Source organism: Trichoplusia ni, chromosome 8 (assembly GCF_003590095.1).
Source record: "Trichoplusia ni isolate ovarian cell line Hi5 chromosome 8, tn1, whole genome shotgun sequence".
NCBI classification, from domain to species: domain Eukaryota; kingdom Metazoa; phylum Arthropoda; class Insecta; order Lepidoptera; family Noctuidae; genus Trichoplusia; species Trichoplusia ni.
In genome coordinates this window covers 11,895,408-11,917,010 of record NC_039485.1, presented here as the reverse complement: position 1 = coordinate 11,917,010, position 21,603 = coordinate 11,895,408, and the positions used below count along the sequence as shown (strand labels likewise).

Genomic DNA, 21,603 nt, shown 5'->3' with positions numbered 1-21,603 from the left:
CTTTAGTAGCAGCATAATATTAAGCAGTCAAAAAGAACTTTTCTTTTTTTTCGATGAAAACTGCATATATATGTATATAAATCTCTTTACAAAAAAGAAAAAAACATTTTTTCAAGTCTTTATTTATCTGTGCATTTTCCGTTCAAAATCAATCAATATTCCAAGAACTATTTTTGATCATGACAGTCTGTGGTGTCAGTTCATCATTTGTCAAACAAAATTTGAAGAGGTTGTGTTTGTAAACCAAAACAAATCAAATTCTTTATTAAACTTCACTCAAATATTTAATACAATATAACAAAACCGCCAGCCAAATGGCAGGCCTTTTACTTAGCCCTACGGAAAAAGTATTTATTGTTCACGGCGTACAGGTAGGTGCAAACATAACCTAAAATACAACATCAGTTTTTCTTTATAAAATTATTTATTTTAACTAGTTCTGATTATGATAACATTTTTAATGTGTATGTTGTACGTGAGTATCTTCTACATAATATGTATCAATTTCGTTTATAGGAGGATTATCGCTCTGATGGAAGGTCAAATATTGATTACCGGCCGATGGAACTGGAGACAGATGTAGTGAGCCATGCTAGTGGATCAGCCCGGCTTCGTCTCGCTAACACAGACATCCTCGTCGGTGTCAAAACTGAAATAGACATACCAACACCCGAAAATCCAGATTTAGGCAAAATTGAATTCTTTGTTGATTGGTGGGTATTATTTATTATGTCTTGATGTTTAACCACAACAGCTCAACAGCAAACTGTTTTAAAGTATGATAGGCATATTTGCACAGGCTCTCCTGTGCCTGTTTTGAATCCTACTATTATTATGAATGTGAAGGTTTGCAAGTATGTTACTTGTTAGTTATTCTTACACATAAAAAGTACTGAAAATATTTGAATGAAACTCTAAAATAATGTGCCTTATAAAATTCTCTACTGTCAGACTGCAATATTGTATCCTATGTAAATAATGTAATATTCAATCTAAAACTGTCATAAAATTCATTCTTTCCTCTGCCACAATAATATAATGAGCTACTTGAAATATTAAGCTTACGCAAATAATAAACAAATACTTGTATTGTAATAGGTAAAAGTGTATGCTTTACTATCTTTTAAAATTATCTCAATGGTAAGTGCCGATGACGACCTCAGGTGCGTCTGCTCGTGCGCTGCAAGCTTATAATTGCGCTCAATCTGGAGCTTCTAAATAAAAGGTTTTGTTTTTATTTATAATTACTTATAAGATTATGTACTATTATGGGGGAGAAATGTACCGACTGCCGCTTAGATGTTTTGATATTTGTACGGTGGCAGGTAGATTCTAAGAATTATTCAATAAACCAGTGTGTCGCTAACTCCCGCCTTTCATTGACGCTGCAACAAACACACTGGGCATTATGCAATTGACTTAAAACAGTCAGCCTTCCAACAAAAATGCTGTCTTAAAACTACATAAATTATGACTATTTTATTGTTACTTATTATTCCAGCTCAGCCAATGCAACCCCCGAGTTTGAAGGAAGAGGAGGTGAACAGCTGGCTATCGGCATCTCCAACCTCATGCAGAGAGCATACCACTCATCACAGGCCTTCAACTTGAAACAGCTATGTATAGTTGAGAGCAAACAGTGCTGGAAGCTTTATGTTGATATATTGGTAAGAGAAATCCATATTATTTTAATTATATTAGTTAAGTAATATGTTGCATGACTTAAAAAAGTTGTTTACATTTATCAATGGCTTAAATAATTTCCGACTGGTATTTATACTCATTAATTCATTGTACAAACATACATTGCTAGTTAATTTGATGGGTTTAGAAAAAAAGTAAAATAGAAATGCAATGTTTTTAAATTAGCCATTAAGAAAAAGACATCTGCAGTAGGAAATTTAATCCTTGTTGTCACTTTTCACCAAGTCACTTACTGAGTGATGCACAAAAGTACATATATCATTTTCTTATTTCATTATATATAAAACATACCCCTTCATTTCAGATATTGGAATGTGGAGGTAATCTCTGTGATGCAGTGTCATTGGCTGTCAAAGCTGCCCTATTCAATACAAGGATACCATTTGTAAAGGCAGCACTCATGGATGGAGGCAATGTAGACTTACAGTTGTCTGACGACCCTTATGATAGCAAGCTCTTGGATGTGGGCTCTGCTCCATTACTGGTAAGCCATTTTTAAACCAAGTGCTTATTTCACAACTGTGTGTTGGATTAACCACTAAATTTTATGCGGGGTATTTCATAAACATTCAAATCATATGCACAAAGAAACCCAAGCTCAGGGTAAGCATTTGTTGACCATAAAATGCTTTTCGTGCGCGGAGATCGAAACCGCTACACGTCGCTACACGTCAGATACTTTGGCGCTCTGACTTCAACCACTTGGCTATCCAAACAGTCATTCTTTCATTCATTTTCATTCCAGGTAACATTATGTAAAATTGGTGACAAATGCGTAGTAGACCCGTCAGCTGAAGAAGAGAGCTGCAGTGTGATATCTGTGATAGTAGGCATCACGGGTAATTCTAGCTGCTATTGCGAAGACAACTCCTCACCAGAGACAGGTGGCAAGTTCACCACAATAGACATGAATGGACCAGGAAGTGTTGCTCCAAAAACTTTGAAAGATGCTATCAATCAAGGAATGTAAGTACTTTTTCTATATTATTAGTTAAAACAATAAATCCAATGTTTGCTTATTTAGAAAAGAAGCTAAGTAATTGACATCACAGCATATATTATAACAGTTCTTATGACTTACTAGCTTAGATAGCTGAAAACCATCTTGACTACTCTCTATTGCCAAACATCTCGGCCCAAAAAGTGTTGAACTTATTGTGTCTTTGCAATTGCAATGTGGTACAAACCTTTTTTCATCCTTTTTTCAGAGTTGCAGCGAAACTACTTGACAAATCATTAGGTGAAGCCTTACTACGAGAGAGACAAGAAAGTGTTAAACTAAAGAAATATTCATATGGATTCCTAAAATAAAATATGTACTCAATGTGGTATTTATAATTTAAAAACACTTGCTTTGTCCTTTAAATACTTTATTAATATAACCATACAATTTACTATACTAATACATTTAATTGATTTAATACGTAAGAATATAGTATCTACTACATTACATAATGTCACTAAATATAAACTACCGCCAAATTCAGTCATAACCAAATATCACATACTTTTTCCCCTCATGGATGTATAGTATATATTTAATCGCATAACATATATTAAAGTTATAAGACTATCACACTGATATCATAAATACGTTGTCTAGGAATGTCAAACTGCTTGATAAAAAAGTGTAATGTTAAATGTGTCTTATTATAATAATGTTATAGAATGAAACACTAAATGGCAAGATGAGAAAATTATCAATGGATAACTATACTAAACAACATCAAAGGTAAGTGGAAATGTTAAAATCTAACATCTAAATACCTTATACCATATATTAGGCGCAAAAATCTACAGAAGATAATAAAGAATCTTCTATAACTATTACAATTACTTTCCTACGAAATAGAGATACCTGTAAATGTGACAGTACAATTTTGAATTAAAAACCCTCGTCTGTGATCCCCATTAAAGCAAGCTTCGACCTTTGGCCTTGATGAGGACCAAATCGCTTTACTTCTTGACAGGGGTGAGCAAGTCAAGGACAGCGGCGATGTTGCCGTCCTTGCTCTCAAGCAGTTGGGTCAGCCAGCCACCCTCGTTGGTGAAACCCATCATCAGCATCTGCTGGATAGCAGCATCAATGTGTGGATCTGCAAAATTAAAACTTTTTTAAACCACATATTTACTAAACACACACCTGCTGCCACTAAATGACCGTTCCTTAAAAATATTTAACAACTAAAGTTTATATTTGTTTTACCATATAACACGTATTTGGTATTTAATCTTAGATATGTATCAACAGAGGCGGTTTTATAAGTGTGACTCGAATGTATAACAATAGCTTTGTATAACTAAGTTTGCTATCTGTTAACGGTTTTGCAAGTGAATATAAAGCAAGTTTTATATACTGGCCAGTATATAAAATGTGCATGTAAAAAGTCAACTCTGCTAGTCTGCTATCACGGTAATAAAGAGGTCATGCACTGTTTACAGCTAAGCAGGCAGCGGAATATCCCGTTAAGTTAGCTATACTTACGAGAGCTTAGACAATGTATCCATATCATGAAAGGTGCTGTTTTTGTAAACAAACAATATTATCTCAGAATAATAGGTACCACGTCTCGCGTATTACAAAATAATAACAAGGAAAACATATAACTAGCGCAGCGGATGGTATTTAACTGTTTTATGCATAAAGAAATGTATTATATACTGTATTCAGAAAACAATAGGTGCTTCAAAACATTCGTACCAGACGGATGATTTTGATTAGTGTTGAAAATCCAATATGGATTTGTTATTAAATAGAACGAGCGATAACAAGCGATGAAACAATTTTATCTTTACCGTATCGGGGAAAATTGGTTAGTCAGCTGATTATATTGATACCATTGTATTATACGAATTATAAACGAAGGTACTTTTTGGTGACTCAATGATAATATTTCTTACCCAAACATTGATAAGTGATTAATTTCATTTCTCGTGACTTTACATATCAGACCAAAAAATATACATAATGTCTTATTAGCTGCTTAATTTGTGGGCCTTTTTTGTGAGTATATTTAAATTGATTTTTTTTTTTGGTATTATTCAAATAAAACTTTACTATGTGATAATACTTTCAAGTGGCTTTTAACCTGTGTGTCGATGTTTACCAGTAGGTACACTCTTAATGTTAAGCAAACATCCTAAATTACTAAATTTTACAACGCAATAATAAATCAAGGTGCGCTGCGTTTCAAATTTTAATCTAACAGCAATTAAAAATAACTTTATTAGTATTGACAGTAGAACCAAATTTCTCAACCTAAAGGATTTTAAGAGCAGTCAAAAATGGACTTTAATGCTATTAGTATAAGGAGCAGTACTCACGTGGGTGGCGCTGCCTGGGCTGTGCTGCAGCTGCAGCGGGCTTCTCGGCCGGGGTCGGGGCCGCGGCTGCGGCCGGCGGGGCAGTAGCTGCGGTCGGTACCTCCGCCACTTTGGGATTCATTACTAAACGATGAGCTTTGGTCAGTTTATAATAAATGATATGAAATGAAAGTATAAAGGTAAATTGATTATACAACAATATTTTTACCTTATTTCAAATAAACAAATCTTATCAAGCATGAAGTGCGAGAAATATCACAATCAAATAAAGCAGAAAATTAGTTACCTGCAGTAGCAGGGTTCAGGGGTGGGTAGATAGCGCCATCTGAGATCTTCACGCGCTCCTGAAACTCCTCGGGCAGATTGAATCCAATCGGAGCAGCGGGCTCAGCATTGGTTGCGTCCATCATGTCTATTACATAAATAATAAAATCAGCATTTGCCATAAGCTAACGTTAATCTGCCATATGTAAATAAGTCTAATAATTACCCTTCTCCTTGTTAATGACGGTCCAGTCGTCAGCCTTGTCAGGAGACAGATCTCTAGTGTTTCCATTCAGGCTTCCAGCAGAGGAAGTAGAAGTAGCAGTATGCATGGTGATGTCATCATCCTGTTTCTTGGAGTCGCCTTGTCCCATCTCCGGGCACCAAGTAGGAGCTGCGGTAGTACTGTCTGCAGTGTTGGCGGCTGGTGTCGGAGCCGGGGTCGGAGCAGAAGCCTGAGGTGGCTGAGGCATGTTGGCATTAACATTACCAGTCAGGTAAGACTCAAGGAGGTCCCTAATCTGCTCAAAGTTAACTGAGAGAAGGGGGGTGGCTTGGCCTTGGCCACAGGCGTTTGCGTCAGGCTGCTGAGGAGCTTGAGCAGGCGCAGTGCCTGGTTCGGTCTTCACCTGGCTCTCCTGAGGGTTCCGAGCCTGCTTGGCTGAGGTTGATGCTTCTTGGGCTTTTGGCTTGCCATCATCAATGTTGACATCGCCGGCAAGGTTGGCGAACTCATTCATGTAGGTAGCGAAGGTGTCGAGCCAGCTAACGCGGTGGCGGCGGTGGTGGTGGTCGCGGTGGCCGCCGTGGCCGCCGTGGCCGGCGTGTTCAGCGCGCTCGCCGCCGTGCGGGCCGGCGCTGGCGTGCTGGCCGCGGTAACGACGCTCAGCACTCTTCTCCGCGCGGCTCTTTTTGTACGGACACTCTTCGGCCATGGTGTGAGCCACAGTCTTTAAGAAATGACGAGACCTTTTAATAGCCTCTCTGATAATAGCGCGCTGCAAATTTTTTAAATGTATAAAGCATATGGTAAATGAATGTTGGTAAATGAATTTTGTTGTGGTTTTAAAGTAGCTAATACTTACAGGCATCGCAGGTGTTGGTACTCGCACCATGCAGTGTTCCGGGTGGTGGCCGGCCGCCTCGCACCCCGAACACAGATCGAAGTCATGGCAAGTGGTGCACTTGTAGCGGAAACCAGCGATCACATTGTCGCAGGAGTCGCACATCACCCCGAAGTGCACATTCGCCGCCGTCTCCGGTGCAGGGTCTAAAAATACACAACATTAAACTACTATGTACCAAACCAATACTTATGTACTACTAAACATGGAAACCTAATGAATATTCAAATCATGCACTTTATTGTCAACTAGCTTTTCGCCCGCGTCGAGGTCGGTTATATCGCGTTTCCAGGAGAACTATCTTATGTTCTTTCTCAAGGTCAACTCTATGTCTGTACCAAAATTCGTTTAAATAAGTTCAGTGGTTTAGACGTGAAAGCGTAACAGACAGACAGACACTTTCGCATTTATAATATTAGTAGGGAAGTAGGGATTGATAACATGCTACAGCGAAATTACAGCATCAGAAATTAATACAGAAGGGAATAGCATAAAATATTAAAGACGAATAAAAAAAAGAAAGTATAAAAAAAGTTTAATAGAAAGTAGATCTGCAGAAAAGATTTTCGATATCTATAAAATAAGCAGTACCTTTCCGCTTTCGAATCCTAATGTGGTGTCCGATTATTGCCCATGTACATAAATGATTGTTGAATTAAATACATTCTCAAGTCGTATAAATGCACTAATATGTATATCATATCTTGACAATACTTGGTAGTACATATTAGGCGTAATACATGTCCACCATACATTGTTATACCTATTAATGTAATTTATTGTTTAACAAGTAACAATACATACCGTCTCCAGTAACAGTGAAATAGAGGTTGTGGCTCTCACTCTTCAATTCTTCTCGCTTGCAGTACACATACAGCTTGATCACTTCACCATTTAGCGCCTGCAGGGCCGTCATCACTTCTTCGTCAGATGAGACGATGACGTCATCGCCCTCTTCGTCTAAATTAAAAAAAAATATTTTGTAGTATAGGGGAAGCAAGTACTATTTTGATCATAGGAGTAACTTTTTGACAGTTTCATATGACAAAATATAAGAAATGTTTCTTTTTTCGTTCTTCCAAATGCGTGATATAAAAAAGAGATCTTTGAGCAACTATATCTGATTGATATGGAAGATTTTATTTTTCACAATAAATTATGAATCGCAATCAACACAGATCTGTTTTATCAAACGTGGCGAATCATGATCTAATGCTTCTATAAAATCGGCTGCATCTTTACGAAATTAATGAAACAGGCTTTTGATTACGTTCTGAAATTAATAAATTACAAAGGATAGTTGGAATTAGACATTGGAATTCACGTAAAAATGCGGACAAAAAACTCAAGAACTACGTCGCAAAACAAGTTGCTAGTTCATTGAAAAATGGCGGCAGCCGCCATCACAGTTTGGTATTTTGTTTACTACAAACAGTGTCATTGTAACTAAAATTAAAGCAAAATTTCACTTTGAAATCACTTTTCGGCCTATTTCCGGCATATCAATAGGCTCAGAGAATGAGTAATGTGAACACCAATGGTAGGATGAAATGTATAACTAAGGTGACCATACGTCCTGTTTTGAACGGGACTGTCCATTTTTATAATAAAAAGGCCCATGTCCCCGAATGATCTTCGCGGCGCAGATTTGTACCATTTTTAACGTAGAATCAAAAATTTACATAGAAGCTACAAATTAAAAAAGGGCATCATAAAAGAGTAACACAGTATCGCATAATACACAATGCCCACTTTATGTATAAGGCACGTAGTTATTTCAAAAATGTATGCATTGTAAAGTGTAACTGTTAAAAACGAGTCATTTACCTTAAATGTTGTACACAAAACCAAAACAGTACACATACTTTATTTGTATTCCGAAATGTTAGAACTTAGAAGATCTTAAAAATTTGACCGGCGACACGGTTCCGTACACATAAGCTTTAGAAAACCAATTTTAAACACAAAATTATGCCCTTCTAATTGACGACTACTTAACCTTGATTTGTTTGTTGTTGACGTTGCGGTTACACAGTAACAGTTTGGACAGATACATACCTATGATAGAATTCCTTTGATACAAGGTATAGTTACCGGCATGGATCTTGAGCGCTGACCTTCACCTGCGCAGAAGTGATTTTTTGGGTCCCCTTTGCGGTATGAAGTGAGGCGCGGGGGGATAAAGTGCAGTAATTAGCCCGCAGCGCATCGCGTCATAGCCGTCATTTGTGATTGGTTGAAATTCGTTCTTTGCTGCAGTTGCATGCATCACAAGACGTCGAGTACGCACAATTGATTGGAGTTTTTACGAGAGAGAGAGAGAGTTTTTAATTTTTGATAGGATTTTACGATGCGCAAAACGATCCCCACTCTTCCGCCGAGCGCTCAAGATCCGTGCCGGTAACCATGCACAAGGAACTCTAATAATTTAATGGTTATAATTGTGGTCCCTACTTAACACAATAAAGATATTTGAATACGTAATTTATTTGAAATGCTGACTTTACAACACATTAGGTTATTGTATTGCTAAATCATTGTAATCTGAATCATCAAAGAAAACAAATACAAGGTATGTTTACTTTCTAATGTAGACACAGATGTATTTTGCTTTTAAATGCTTAAACTCAAACAGAACTAGAAAAATAAGTATACATATAATGTATGTTTACTTATATTCCACAGTGTATTCTATAAAAAATCTCTGAACACACACATACGCAGCTTTAAACTAACACAGAGGTGAATCATGAGCAAAAAAAAAGTCTATATCCAAATTTAAATAATGTATTCACTATAAGTAGAAGACTATAGACAAATAGAACTGGGTTTTTATTCAAAGTCGTAGCTTTATGCCAAGTCATGCTTTTAATGCCATCATTATTTATTAATCCATTGAATTAATCAGACCTATTCTAATGTTATTATGTTGTAGGAAATGTTAATTAGACATATTTACTTGCCTATTTGGTACTTTTGTCTGCAGAAAATGTATAAAAACATGTTTACTTGCCCTACATTTGATAACCTACTTTAAATTCTAAATTTTTTGATGTAGATTTACCTGATCATAGATAATATATGACTTGAAAGGAAGCAAGTGATTATCATGAGGCAAAATTACTGCAATATGCAAATGTCTTGGCATTTATTGGTGAAGGTGAAGATGATAATCATGTACATAAAAAAACTTTTCCCTGTAACTTATACCCTTCATTACATGCTAAAAGCTCTGTAAGTCTTTTGTCATAGAGCCCAAAACAAAATACTAAAGTTCCTTCAGAGTTCTACCATCACAACTTCAAACCCGACATAGTAAAATCTATTTACCTTTCCATGCTACGGAGTAAGTCTTCCCCTTAAGAGCGGGATACACATCTTGAAGCTTGGCGTTCAAGTAGTGGAAGCTGGTGACAACCGTCTTCTCCACACCAAACCGCCTAACCTCAGGCTTCTCGTTTTCACTCCAGAACGTGAAAACCTTAAATGGTACCTGATCTTCCATGGCTAAATAGGAAAAATGATAAATATCAATTACACAGTTTTAAAATAATTTAATTAAAATACCTAACTAACATTGAGCTCAAGTGATGAAACAACATTATTTGTGGTGTAAAAAATGACTAAGTAGGTAAATACAAAATATATGTACATTTTTTAAACCATGAATAATATAATAAACACAATATAATTTTTATGTGTTGTATTTACTGATACAAGCATATTGAAAAATAATGAAAAAAAAAACAAATTTTCTACAGGACTACAAAGTAACTTACTTCAAGTGATTATTTCTGTAAGTTAATTATAGTCTAACATATTTAAAACTGTGCAAAATGTATAAAATAATTTTTAATAGAAGCCATTTTGTTTGCCTTCCATTTTAGAAACGATAATACTTAAACAAAGTCCTTGTGAAAATAAAGTGCAAAGACTCATTTAAGCAAACACTGAGCAAAAGCTACAGAATTTATTTAAATAAGCCTTTTTCTACTTTTGTTTTAACTTACTTGTTAAAATCTCCTCGAATTTAAACTGAATAATATACTGAACACACTGAGACACTGTTATGCGTCGTACGTGAAACAAAATTTGTTAGTGAATGTTTACTAATCTTCGCGCACGGTATTATAAAGGTTTCAAAATATTATGATTCATCAAATGGAACAGTTGAGAAGAGCAATATTCTTGTGCAATACGGCTGTCAAATCCAAAAGTCATTCCGGACTGAAATCAACATCAACAACACCACAAATCGCTGTTCATGAACATCATACAAGTTTTCTTGCTCTGTCTCACACGAGCCAAATTCAAAGGAAAAGTTTGCATTTGGTTTTAGTTTATGCTCATTGTATGAAAAAAGCACCTGGAATGCGATTGTAATTCCGTTACACGTAAGGAATAAGAAGAGCAGCATGATGAAACATATGACAATATGGATTTCATTTCGGTTCGGTAAAATGAGGCTGAACTTTAAAATTTAAGTTAAATTCATGATATTACGTCAGGTACTTTTATCCGTTAGCTGCAAAGACCTACTTTTACCTATAAAAATTTTTTTTGAGGGCCTAGTTTGTGGTATTAGTGTTTACTATAATATGTCGATTGTTGGGTTAAAAAAGTTGAGGAATATTTAAAAATAAATATTTTGGAGCTTTTACATTATTAAAGCATTATTATACCACTTTAAAAAGGTAGCCGGATTTATTTGGGGCCACTTATAAATGTAACAGTGGGCCATGCCATGGAATAGGACATGCAAAGTTTAGGGGTCCAATGGTAATGCATTTTTTATCAAATTCATAGAAAGTAAATTTTAATATGGTTTATATTTCGGTGCATGTGCAGAAATCAAAACATCTAGGAGAGGAAGCGGCTGTCATAAATTCTATGTATTACCGCGCGCGAATAAATGCTGGAGACATTACACTTCGGACTTCGGGTCAGGTTTACCCACTGAAGTCTGATACTACGCGCTTCCCCCACACAGGAGGTGGGTTGAGTAGGTGTCAATGAGATCTGAGATGATAAGATGATGATGAGACCCCAGCCTTGCCAAAAAAGAGTTTAATTTGTTTAAAATATCACTCCAAAATTAAGGCATTTAATTCCTGTGACGCGGGGGATATCACGTGCACAAAGACAAATAGACTCCGAACCAGCATGTAAGGATCACAAAAATGCTTTTAATACGCGGGCGTCGAACCCGCGGCACGACGAGCTCAGTGGGTTGGGCGCGGCTAGCCGTACATTCGAAACTTCCTTACATAGTTCGCCTCAATTATCAAAATTATATGTAACTAGCTTTTCGTCCGCGTCGAGGTCGGTTATATCGCGTTTCCAAGAGAACTCTTCGAAAGTCCGGGATAAAAATTATCCTATGTTCTTTCTCAAGGTCAACTCTATCTCTGTACCAGATTTCATTAAAATCGGTTCATGGTTTAGACGTAAAAGCGTAACAGACAGACAGACAGGGTTACTTTCGCATTTATAATATTAGTAGGGATTCTTACAGTTTACATTTCTCTGCCTCCTGTGTCAGAGCCAAAGCGTGCTCAGGTTTTAGTTTCGTACATAGTTTTACTTCAATCACTTCTTTGAGTGATCTTTTTTAGTTGCTCAATATTGAAAAATTTCAAATCTTACTTAGATAATTCGGTCATACATGATTATTATTTAGTAACCGTCATGCATTTTATTCATCAATATTATTTTAATTTACCTTAAAGTCTTTCATTTTGCTTGATTATAAACAAACTGTAAATAGCTACAGGCAGATAGGGTAAGTCCTTTGACTTATGTACTTTGATCATTTGTATTTAAGGAAAAGGTAAAAAATAAAAGTCTCTTATAATGTTATAACAATGTATATGAAATATGGGAGTACAATATTTACAGAAAAAAAGCGATAATGCTGCGTCATTCCATACACAAACATGATAAATCATTGAGCATACTAAATATATAACATATAATTGTTTTCATTTAACAATCAATGTAGAGTAAAAAGGGCAGTTCAACAATAAATAAAAAGTTCATAACATCTATTCCCATAATTTAAACTAATGTACTCAATGACAAACATTGTACTTAAAAATAATAACAAATTAATCTTGATGTTCCTTATCAATTGCTTTTTTTGAGACCCTCGGTTCATACTCATAATTATTATGCCTCCCATCAGCAAACTTAGGAGGACCACCTAATTGTACTGTCTCAGGAATATTCAATTCTTCATTCAACTTCTTGGCTAGGAAATATATTTCTGCAAGGGCGATTACTAAGGCGCACATCACGCCAAGTAATAGCCTAAACCCGAAATCGAGATTGCCGACCATCCATTCAACACCTCTGAATCCGAAAAGAAATCCAGCGAAAATTGAAATGAGGAACTGTCCAATAGCAATCAACTGACGATTCAGTTGTTTCACTGAAACGAAAACATGAATATTAATAAATGACTCATAAACTATAAAGTAGGCCTTAATCAGTCAACAATTATTTCACAATATATACTACTTTTGAATAAGATCATTGAAAATTGCAAATCATTTAATCATACTCACTCTGGTATGAAATGCTGTCTTCTGGAAACCTCAGTCTAACATTGTCAACAGATTTCGTCATCTTTCTATATTCCCTTGCTTCCTGTTGCGCTCTGAGTTTTACACATCTGGCTTCGAGAACGGGATTTCGCTTAATGCGTTGGTTTTTCGGTATTCTTACGTCTGAACCCTCTAACAGGGTATTTAAGTATGGAACATTTTCTGTTCCTTTCTTTCTTTGGTTTTGTAGATAGATATAAAGCCAGTCTATATCAGAAGTAGTGAGGTATAAGTCTTCTTCTTCATCTTCCTCAATTTTCATTTCTTCAAGAGACTGCTCTTTAGAATCATCTTTACTTGGAGAACCTTCTTCAGTACTTGTGTCTTCAGTTTTTTCTGGAGTTACTGGTTTTGCTTCAGATTTCTCTGGAGTTGTTGGTTTATCTTCTGTTTTCTCTACAGTTACTGTTTCTTCTTCCGGTTTTACTTCAGTTTCTTCTTTTTCAACAACCTCTTCAGTGTTATCATCTATCTTAGTTATAGCCTTTATTTTATTTAAATTTTCTATGTCTGTGCTGTTGAAATGCACAGGTATTTTCGCTTCTTCGTCTAGGTCATGTTTACGTTTGGCTTCATAAGATTTTCCCTTCACCAGTCTTGCAATATTTAGAGGTACATCATTATTAATAGGTAGTTTCTTAATATAGTCTAATAAACTATTTGATGGGAAGATTCTGAGGTTGGTATCAACAAGGGAGCCTTTTAAATCCATGGTTTATTTGTCAGTAATGTTCAGTTTGTGATTTAGATCAGCATATAAATCTCTTAATTCTTCTTCTTTCTCTTCAAATGTATTATCAATTCTTTGGCATTTAAAGTTCATATCATCAATAAATTGATCCCATTCTTTTTGTCTCTTTTCTCGAAGTTGTTGGCGTTTTACTTCAATAACCTGAAAAAAAAATACACACATTTGTTAGTAACATACTTGAATTAATGTTACATGTTTACTTTGAATAGTGTGAATAGTGAGTCAAAGAAAATATAGTTTCTATTGGAACAACATGATGTTTTAAAATAATAAATTTATGAATTGTATATTTGGGTGAAATGCATGTCACTTATTCCTGATACAAATTTAGATATCAGATAGACTTCCGAAAAAACATTGGAAACATGATTTTACTTTTATCGCATAAACAAAAAAGAACAATATAGTAATATAGTAAGTTGAAAACCTGTGTCACTGATCACTATCATTTGTAAGGACAAGAGACATTAGAAGTCTCCAAGTGCATACTTTTCACCACCTTTAATGCATTAATCTTCATAAGGTTTTTGTTCAAAATTGTATCCAATTTGTTCAGCAATCCAACTGACAGCTGAGAAAGCTTAACAAATAATAATATACCTTATGTTTCTCCTGATAGTCCTTTTCTACTTCGTCACTAAGCTGCAATGCTTGTTCAAGTTTCTCTTTAAGTATAGGAAGACCAGTTTCGCCACTCTTTCTAATTTTATCTGCTTGACTGTCTTTAATGTCTGTCAACTTTTCAAGTATAGAAAAGAGATTTTCAACTTCCCTATCTCCACGCTTTTCCTGGAAATTAAAATGATGATTTTGATTTACTAAGTAATGAAAAAGAAAAACATCCATTGTTCGGGATAGCAAGATACAAGCTTAGTTTAGGAAAGTAACAATTAAATTATTCTTCAACCAATCAATCAAATTCAGACTATTTCTTTTTTTAAACAAACCACTCCCACACTAAGGAATTACGTCTTTATATCGTAGAACGTTTCACAAACGTTCAAGTCTTGTGCTGAGGAGTATCCTACACTATGTCCTACATTTTTCTTGTTCTTAGTTATTTGGAGTGACTGAAATGAATAATTAGACCTTTTCAATATACCTTGTAGACTTGCGAGCTTGTTTGCCTGACTATATTTTTGTACACTTTATAGTATATTTTCATAATGTAAGGAATATAAATTTTGCCAATAATATCTTTTAAAGGAATAATCATGCTAATGATGACACAACAAAGTTCGACACAGAAATAGTAATCAATTGTTATCAATAATACAGGTCTGTGAAGTACATAGCATACCTCAAACTCCTTTAACATAAACTTTATTTCCCCATTCAGAAATGGACGATGGTCGAACAACCTTGACCAGATTTCTCCAATTTCTGAAAAAATAGCACAAATTACACTATAACGAAAGAGTTTGTACTGTGCACTATAACATTATCAACGAATCTCGTTGATTGGTTGGTCTGAGTTAACAATTTGAATGCTATAAATTTATAGTTTATAGAGATTGCAAATATTGCAATAGTTAAGATCTGTAGGGCAACTGTTTTTGATTACAGAACATGACTCTTCTAGTAAGAAAGCCAACTAAAACAAGAAGAGTAAATATTTTCTATGACACATACATAAAGCTTTTTATGGACTGAGCCTAGGTCAAAAACCAACTAGCTAATTTTATTGCTATTGCATGAATATCATATGAAAATTAATATGAGCCTGAGGCAAACGATTGCCAAATAAATTTAAAATACAATCGCTCGAACACATACCTCGTGACAGCTCCGTCATTATGATTTTAAATCGGTCAATTTCATTCAATCATTTGACAGACAGTGGCTTAAACACGTATGACTTCCGTTTCACGTTCCGATACCTAAATCTGATAAACAGTAATGAATAAACCTGTGAAAATATACTTAAATTAAAAGAAGGATTATAAGATAGATAAAAGAGTTTTATAAACATTGTTATGGGCACAGTGTTATTTAACGATTTATTTGGTTAATGAGAGTTTTTAATTTGGTCTTACAGTTCCTTAGGTTTTGATTTTATGGTTCTTTTAAAAACACAACTTATCGAATCTACTCGATTGGTTTTAAAAGCATTAATTTGGCTAAATACTAAAAGTATTCACTGTGAGCATTGTCTACCGTATCCGTTCAGAAACTAAGCAGTTTTGCTAAGACGTATTACATGCACCGGAAACAAGGCATGTAAACTAAGAATAATTAAACTGGCTCTTTGCTTCACTTTAGTCGGTCACTATTGAATGAATTCATTCTACAAGTCGACGTTCTTCATCAATCAATTTAGTAACTTCATTCACCTTTGTTGAGAATGGGCGGCTCGTAAGTTGACGTGTTGAGATTTTAGATGCGATATTGTTTTTATTTGCGCAGAAGTGTATTTTGGTGACAATGTGTTCGGTTTGCGTACTGTTCGTTAATTTTGTGTGATTTGCTAATTATTGACGGATGTGAAGTTTAGGACTTGAACTAGTGGAGATTCGTGTTTTGGCCACCATGCCGGGTCTTATTGGTATCGGTGAATTCATTGAGGAAACTCGAGAGGATTACAGTTCACCTACTACTTCTACGTTTGTTTCCCGTATGCCACAATGTCGTCAAACCATCAGTGCATTGGAAGAGGTAATTACAAGCTTTTTATTACAATAACAGGCGAATACATCAATGAAACAGTTGTCAAGATAAGAAAATTATGTAGCGAAATCTTATTCTGCAATCAGGATACCATTAATATTTGCAAAATAAATCTTGTATTTCCCATTTCTAGGAGGAGGATTTTTATTTGATTAAATATGAGTCTTCCTTGAGAAGCAGGATGTATGTACACCGTTAAAACATTTATTTATTACGTTTATTCATCACAATAAATGCTAACATAAACACATTGAATTGGACGCTGTTTATCATAGAGATAAGTAGGTGAATAATAGGAACAAGCATAATGTCGCATAATATTACGAACAATACTAGAGCCTTTTATTGCAAATGTATTTGTTTTCTTATTAAATAGGTATATTCATTAAATGACGCATATCTGCTCCTCATAGTCCTCATGTGATAGCTATGTACATTCATGCATGTATTTTTTTTCTAAGAAGAGCTTGGGTATTTTATTTATTCAGGTAAATATAATTATTAGCAGGATTGTATTGTAGGCGGGCGTCGACCTTGAGTACGCCCTCTTGGTAAAAACAAAATTCGTTACTTATGTACCTACCCTGATATAACTCTAGCCCACGCATTGTAAAACAATTGCCGACGTATTTCTGCAATTTGATTACGATTACGAATGTATATCGTCATAGGTTATTGCAATACTTGCATGCACACTATACCAATACAAGCACTTGGTAACTTAGTTAGTGATATGAGCTAATTGATAACTTGGACATTTGTGCATTTGGATCCTCGTTTTATGTATAAAAAAATATTATTTTAAGTATGTATAACTTGAAAGGAAAGCGCGACGTTATTCACGGGTCAAAAAATAATTTATTACATCGAAACAGCTAAGAAACCGGACACTATATTAAACAATACATTTTTTCCGCCATCAGAAAAGACTGGCCATAAAATTTTCCTTTTTTTTAATTCCTGCAAAGATTTTCCAGCACGTCGTTCAATTTCCTTAATTTCAGGCTCTACAATATAATCTCTCCGAACACTAAACGAAGTTGTTCTCAACATTTACAAAATGTTACAAACAGCACGTCTGTCAGTCATCATTTCTAAATCTGTAGCGCAAACTATAAATCATTCGCGGTGTCAGTTTCAACATCAAACTTGAGCAAGGAGGAACAAAGAGAGAACTTATTCCGTTTATTCCACAATTTGAGGGAAGTTATTACGAATAACCGCCGGAAATTTGTACTTTAACGGACGACACGCTTGATATCTGCTCGTCTTGTCCAGGTGGACCCTTGGTCCCTATGGTATTTGATTTCCTGTTGTTACATTGAATTAACGAGGTATGCATATCCGCAGATAAGGCTAGAGTCCCTGTATAATGACGCGTCACGCAAAATGTTTGTTATAGAAGTAAGGTAAAATTCGTGAGAGAAAAAATGATATCCATGTAACCTATAATAGATATTATTGAACATTGAATTATTTTAGTTTGAATAATTCAGTAATTCAATTTTAGTAAGAATCTAAACACAAGCCAATTTATGGTACCTAAATCAGTAATTAAAGTTTACCCCACAATACATTTAATGAACTTCGTTTCATTCTTGAAGTTCTATTTTTGGTTGGGTTCCCACTTTCTATTCAAATTGCCATATAAACAAACCTTCAAGCAGTATTAAAATTTACAATTAAGTAACCGTTTTAACGAATAATATAATAACTGCGTAACTGTAAAATGTGATCAATCGATTCACGATTCATAATCGTTTAATAATGCTCGTTGATGATTTCGGCAATTAACGTAGTGTCAATTAAATGTTGCTTTCATATACAAGACTTCTTCATTCAATACGCACCATGCATTACAGCAATACATTGGCATCCGAACGTCAGCTTTTTAGAGCTTTCCAGTAAATTACAGTTTCACAGAAATGTCGCGTAAAAGTGGAATTCCATTCGTTCTCCGACCGCCATGTTTGGCAGATCATAAATAGGTTGTTAAAACCGTCTAGACTTGCGCTGCGTTCTTTACTTTGGAAACATATTGTAAATTAATTTATTACTTTGAAATTTAAGCTACTTAATAATCGATAAAATAAGTAGAAATCGTTCGAAGCATAATATCTCTTTCTGTTCTACATATATTTATTATATCGGCTATCATCATCATCATCAGCCTTGAATGGACCCCGCTGGTCTGAGCCTTACTTACTTCCTTTGTTTATGCTATTCTCTCTGTCTTTTTCCCTTTTCATCCATTCGATTGACTTTCATCCGTTATCTTTTCATATCGTCTGCCTCTGTCATCTACGGCCAACCAGGATTTCGCCATCAAAATCTTGACCAACATACAGTTAAAAATTAGTTTCATCTATCTTCCTGCCCTACAGTGACTATAGATAACATTATCCTCCTTGTTTACCTTGTAACTTTATCCTTATAAATATTGTAGCATTTCTGCGTTTTGATGTTGTAAATCCTCATCTACAGTGAATGTTTATCGTAACCTAAACTGGACATTAACATATTCAGCATAATTAGCAGCGTAACTGGGATTACGAGTTTAGAGAAAGTTCGACATTGATATCTCTCCGACCAACAACATTGCAAATGGAAACCTTGACCGGTTGGGCGACTGATCGACAAACGAGTTTCATATTGCGGAAGTACATTTTTGTTTTCACTATAATCATAGTAATCATACTGTACTTCTTTAATGCAATTGATGAATGTGTGAACAATTGTTTTTGAATTGTTCTCGATTACAAAGTTCTATTTCATTGATGCACTAATAATAGAAACGAACACTTGTGTTTAATAATAAATACATCGCTATCTGTATTCAAATAGAATTATGGGAATGTCTTATCGCAGGACGCACGACCACTCTGTAGGAATGGAGGTGCAAAGTTAAACAGACATTATCAAGTTTGAATAATGTATACCCTGCCAATATTCTTATCGAATGGAACTGCAAATTGCGGCTGGAATGCGGGATATAACTTACTTTTCGTTATTAAATACTAGAGGCTGTTTCCAATTTCCTGCGCGAGTGGTGACCGGCCGTTATATCGGAACACGTTTCCGCTAACAAGTTAAACAAACTGAGATAGAAAGGTGGTAGCTCTATGAACACGTTCACAGGTCACTGGGTCGCTAAGCGCTTGGATAATAACGAATATCCATTAAAAAAGTCATATAGTATTGGAAAGTCAGGTTATTAGCATGCATACATAATGAAGACACATTCGAGAATCAATTGCAGTCGCCCTATTCACTAGACGAAAGTTAATTAGGTCTGTATAAAACAATATTATAATAGAAATTGATTTTCTCAAATCAGGTAAATTTTCGGAAACAGTCCAAATAAATATCACACCGGATGTTATTTCCATCCCGCATAACTGAGTAAAAGTTATAACGGCATTTAGATGAGTGACAGTCGTTGACCAGATAAAGCGATATAGTATCAATAATACAATAATAGAAAGCACTCGATCGCTTTCAGTAGAACACGTTTATTAGCTTGACGTGGTATCTAGAATAATCTGAGCTAGACTCGTGACACTGTCGCCGCCGCGTCAACTTGTGATTAAGGACTATTATGGTTGAAACTAGTTGGGCTATTCCGAAAAAGCACTTGAGTTTGCCGTTCAATTCTAAATTCGACTGCATACGAATACAAAGCATCGTGCATCCTTTATAATAGTGTCCAAAACCTTAGATGGAAGCTTATAACACACAAAAATTATGCTTTCTAAAGAAAAATAACTGTCACGTTCGGTTAAGTAGTTCCTGATTAAACCCTTAACAAAGTCATTCAATTTAGGCATACTGAATTCAATCAATTTTTATCGATATCATAAAGGAGTGCCACAGCCCCATCTAAGAGGTCGCTTAATTACTCGTCACAAGTTTAATGACACTTCAACCGCACCATATCACTTAAAATAATACAATCGGAACATTCATATGTATGATAAGATAAAATTATAATTATTATAATAATGCAGCATTAAATACGTCGAGTGAATTACCCACTCAGTAGTGCTACGAGGGTCATGACGCACATTGAATGCTGATGTCTTTTTGACGACATCGACGCTTAGAGATACTGCATTTAGACCCCTTTGACGATTGAGAAATAATTCTAGGACAATTGCTGTACCAAGAAAAACACAGACTTGGGCTGTGTTATTAAGGACAAAAAGATCTGTACACTACCTTACTTGATGCATACTTTCACGAACGGCGAACGCAACAAATGGAATCAAGAAGTCTGATGTGGAGTAACAGCTAATTTATGTAATATCGGTATAGTATACCATTTTGACTGCGAGTTTAAAACGTTTGGCTGTAAGCCAACGAGAACTGAGTACAAATTGAATAACGAATCGGCACTTAATCACTGTCGGATAGCCGGCGAGTTCCGAGAAAAAAGAACTCGCAAAAGGAAGGGCCGGCAAACTGTATAAATGTACACGCAATATACTAAATGTTTCCACATGTGCCCTCGCCGAAACATGTATGAATGTCATACATAAAGGTGCTACAAAAATCCCGAAAATATATTTGCCTTTTCGTAAGAGGATAGATTTAGGATTACTTCTAACGCGTAAGTGTACGAAATCGTTCAATAAAGCTATGTTAAGTAGGGATGAGGCGTATTTACGCAACCAACCATTCGAATGTCTGTGCAATGATGTATCAATTTTATGTGCGGTCCAATCTACTTCAAATAAATATTTATCTGTAGCTTGCACTTTGCAATAGAAACCCCTTTGCAATATATAGAGTAAAAATTATACCATATATCAATAAATAATTTGATAATATTTTTACGAGCTTTGGAAATATGTGGCCTTTCTTAATATATCTTTGTTTATGTCAAAAACATTATTATACTTTTACTTCGAAAGTAGAAACAACGAAGATGAAAAGCGTAACCTATTTACGCAGTTACTATCTGTTCATTATTCCGAGTTGTATGAATATTCCTTAAAAGGTCAACAACCAATGAGTCATCATCAATGCCTCTATCTCGCCGCATAGAAGACTTCGTCTAAGCAAGCCGAAGATGTGGTACATGATAAAATTCATGTATGACTCATGCGTGACACTTATGTTCATAAAATGTGGTAATAAAACATCCTCTAGTTTTTCTTCTTGA

The 21,603-nt window shown here is 35.3% G+C and overlaps 5 protein-coding genes across 8 annotated transcripts in view; 2 read left to right on the top strand and 3 right to left on the bottom strand.

The window, feature by feature from the left end:
- Positions 1-165: 165 nt before the first annotated feature.
- Positions 166-3,028, top strand: LOC113496362 (exosome complex component RRP42). Its single transcript, XM_026875548.1, has 6 exons — positions 166-371; positions 517-713; positions 1,502-1,667; positions 2,009-2,188; positions 2,450-2,670; positions 2,913-3,028. Exons 1-6 carry the CDS (start codon positions 315-317, stop codon positions 3,013-3,015), a joined length of 924 nt encoding a protein of 307 aa, XP_026731349.1. The 5' UTR covers positions 166-314; the 3' UTR covers positions 3,016-3,028.
- A 29-nt stretch (positions 3,029-3,057) lies between these two features.
- LOC113496361 (sequestosome-1-like) lies at positions 3,058-10,625 on the bottom strand. Of its 3 annotated transcripts, none has more exons than XM_026875547.1 (8): positions 10,427-10,625; positions 9,747-9,923; positions 7,221-7,376; positions 6,378-6,562; positions 5,519-6,242; positions 5,315-5,440; positions 5,029-5,151; positions 3,058-3,800 (listed from the first exon to the last, which is right to left on the bottom strand). In XM_026875547.1, exons 2-8 carry the CDS (start codon positions 9,919-9,921, stop codon positions 3,661-3,663), a joined length of 1,629 nt encoding a protein of 542 aa, XP_026731348.1. In that variant the 5' UTR covers positions 9,922-9,923; positions 10,427-10,625; the 3' UTR covers positions 3,058-3,660. The 3 variants fall into 3 exon arrangements, with proteins under 3 accessions (XP_026731348.1, XP_026731347.1, XP_026731346.1); XM_026875546.1 differs by having other exon boundaries at positions 5,029-5,136; positions 5,519-6,290; positions 10,427-10,623; XM_026875545.1 differs by having other exon boundaries at positions 5,519-6,290; positions 10,427-10,622.
- A 1,639-nt stretch (positions 10,626-12,264) lies between these two features.
- On the bottom strand, positions 12,265-15,580 carry LOC113496321. Its single transcript, XM_026875482.1, has 5 exons — positions 15,549-15,580; positions 15,073-15,155; positions 14,373-14,561; positions 12,983-13,913; positions 12,265-12,846 (listed from the first exon to the last, which is right to left on the bottom strand). The coding sequence occupies exons 4-5, from the start codon at positions 13,731-13,733 to the stop codon at positions 12,524-12,526; spliced, it is 1,074 nt and encodes a 357-aa protein (XP_026731283.1). The 5' UTR covers positions 13,734-13,913; positions 14,373-14,561; positions 15,073-15,155; positions 15,549-15,580; the 3' UTR covers positions 12,265-12,523.
- On the bottom strand, positions 13,737-15,567 carry LOC113496788 (biogenesis of lysosome-related organelles complex 1 subunit 5). Its single transcript, XM_026876111.1, has 4 exons — positions 15,549-15,567; positions 15,073-15,155; positions 14,373-14,561; positions 13,737-13,913 (listed from the first exon to the last, which is right to left on the bottom strand). Exons 1-4 carry the CDS (start codon positions 15,565-15,567, stop codon positions 13,737-13,739), a joined length of 468 nt encoding a protein of 155 aa, XP_026731912.1.
- A 507-nt stretch (positions 15,581-16,087) lies between the features above and the next one.
- The window catches only part of LOC113496317 (arfGAP with SH3 domain, ANK repeat and PH domain-containing protein), a 41,360-nt gene continuing 35,844 nt past the window's right edge, over positions 16,088-21,603 (top strand). For both annotated transcript variants that reach the window (XM_026875477.1, XM_026875476.1), the window contains exon 1: positions 16,088-16,427. In XM_026875477.1, the coding sequence (XP_026731278.1) occupies positions 16,302-16,427 (126 nt within the window). In that variant the 5' untranslated portion in view covers positions 16,088-16,301. The remainder of the gene's footprint in view (positions 16,428-21,603) is intronic.

Bases quoted from the DNA above. Each gene is read 5' to 3' on its own strand.
- LOC113496362 (XM_026875548.1), top strand. From the start codon at position 315: ATGGCAGGCCTTTTACTTAGCCCTACGGAAAAAGTATTTATTGTTCAC. The intron at 372-516 runs GTAGGTGCAAAC...TTTCGTTTATAG, and splicing joins TTATTGTTCACGGCGTACAG to GAGGATTATCGCTCTGATGG. The intron at 714-1,501 runs GTGGGTATTATT...TTATTATTCCAG, and splicing joins ATTGAATTCTTTGTTGATTG to CTCAGCCAATGCAACCCCCG.
- LOC113496361 (XM_026875545.1), bottom strand. From the start codon at position 9,921: ATGGAAGATCAGGTACCATTTAAGGTTTTCACGTTCTGGAGTGAAAAC. The intron at 5,441-5,518 runs GTAATTATTAGA...TTTATGTAATAG, and splicing joins CGTCATTAACAAGGAGAAGG to ACATGATGGACGCAACCAAT. The intron at 3,801-5,028 runs GTGAGTACTGCT...TTAATTTTGCAG, and splicing joins GCCCAGGCAGCGCCACCCAC to ATCCACACATTGATGCTGCT.
- LOC113496321 (XM_026875482.1), bottom strand. From the start codon at position 13,733: ATGGATTTAAAAGGCTCCCTTGTTGATACCAACCTCAGAATCTTCCCA. The intron at 12,847-12,982 runs GTGAGTATGATT...TTTTCGTTTCAG, and splicing joins AGACAGCATTTCATACCAGA to TGAAACAACTGAATCGTCAG.
- LOC113496788 (XM_026876111.1), bottom strand. The intron at 14,562-15,072 runs GTATGCTATGTA...TTTAATTTCCAG, and splicing joins TTATGTTAAAGGAGTTTGAG to GAAAAGCGTGGAGATAGGGA. The intron at 13,914-14,372 runs GTATATTATTAT...TTTTTTTTTCAG, and splicing joins ACTATCAGGAGAAACATAAG to GTTATTGAAGTAAAACGCCA.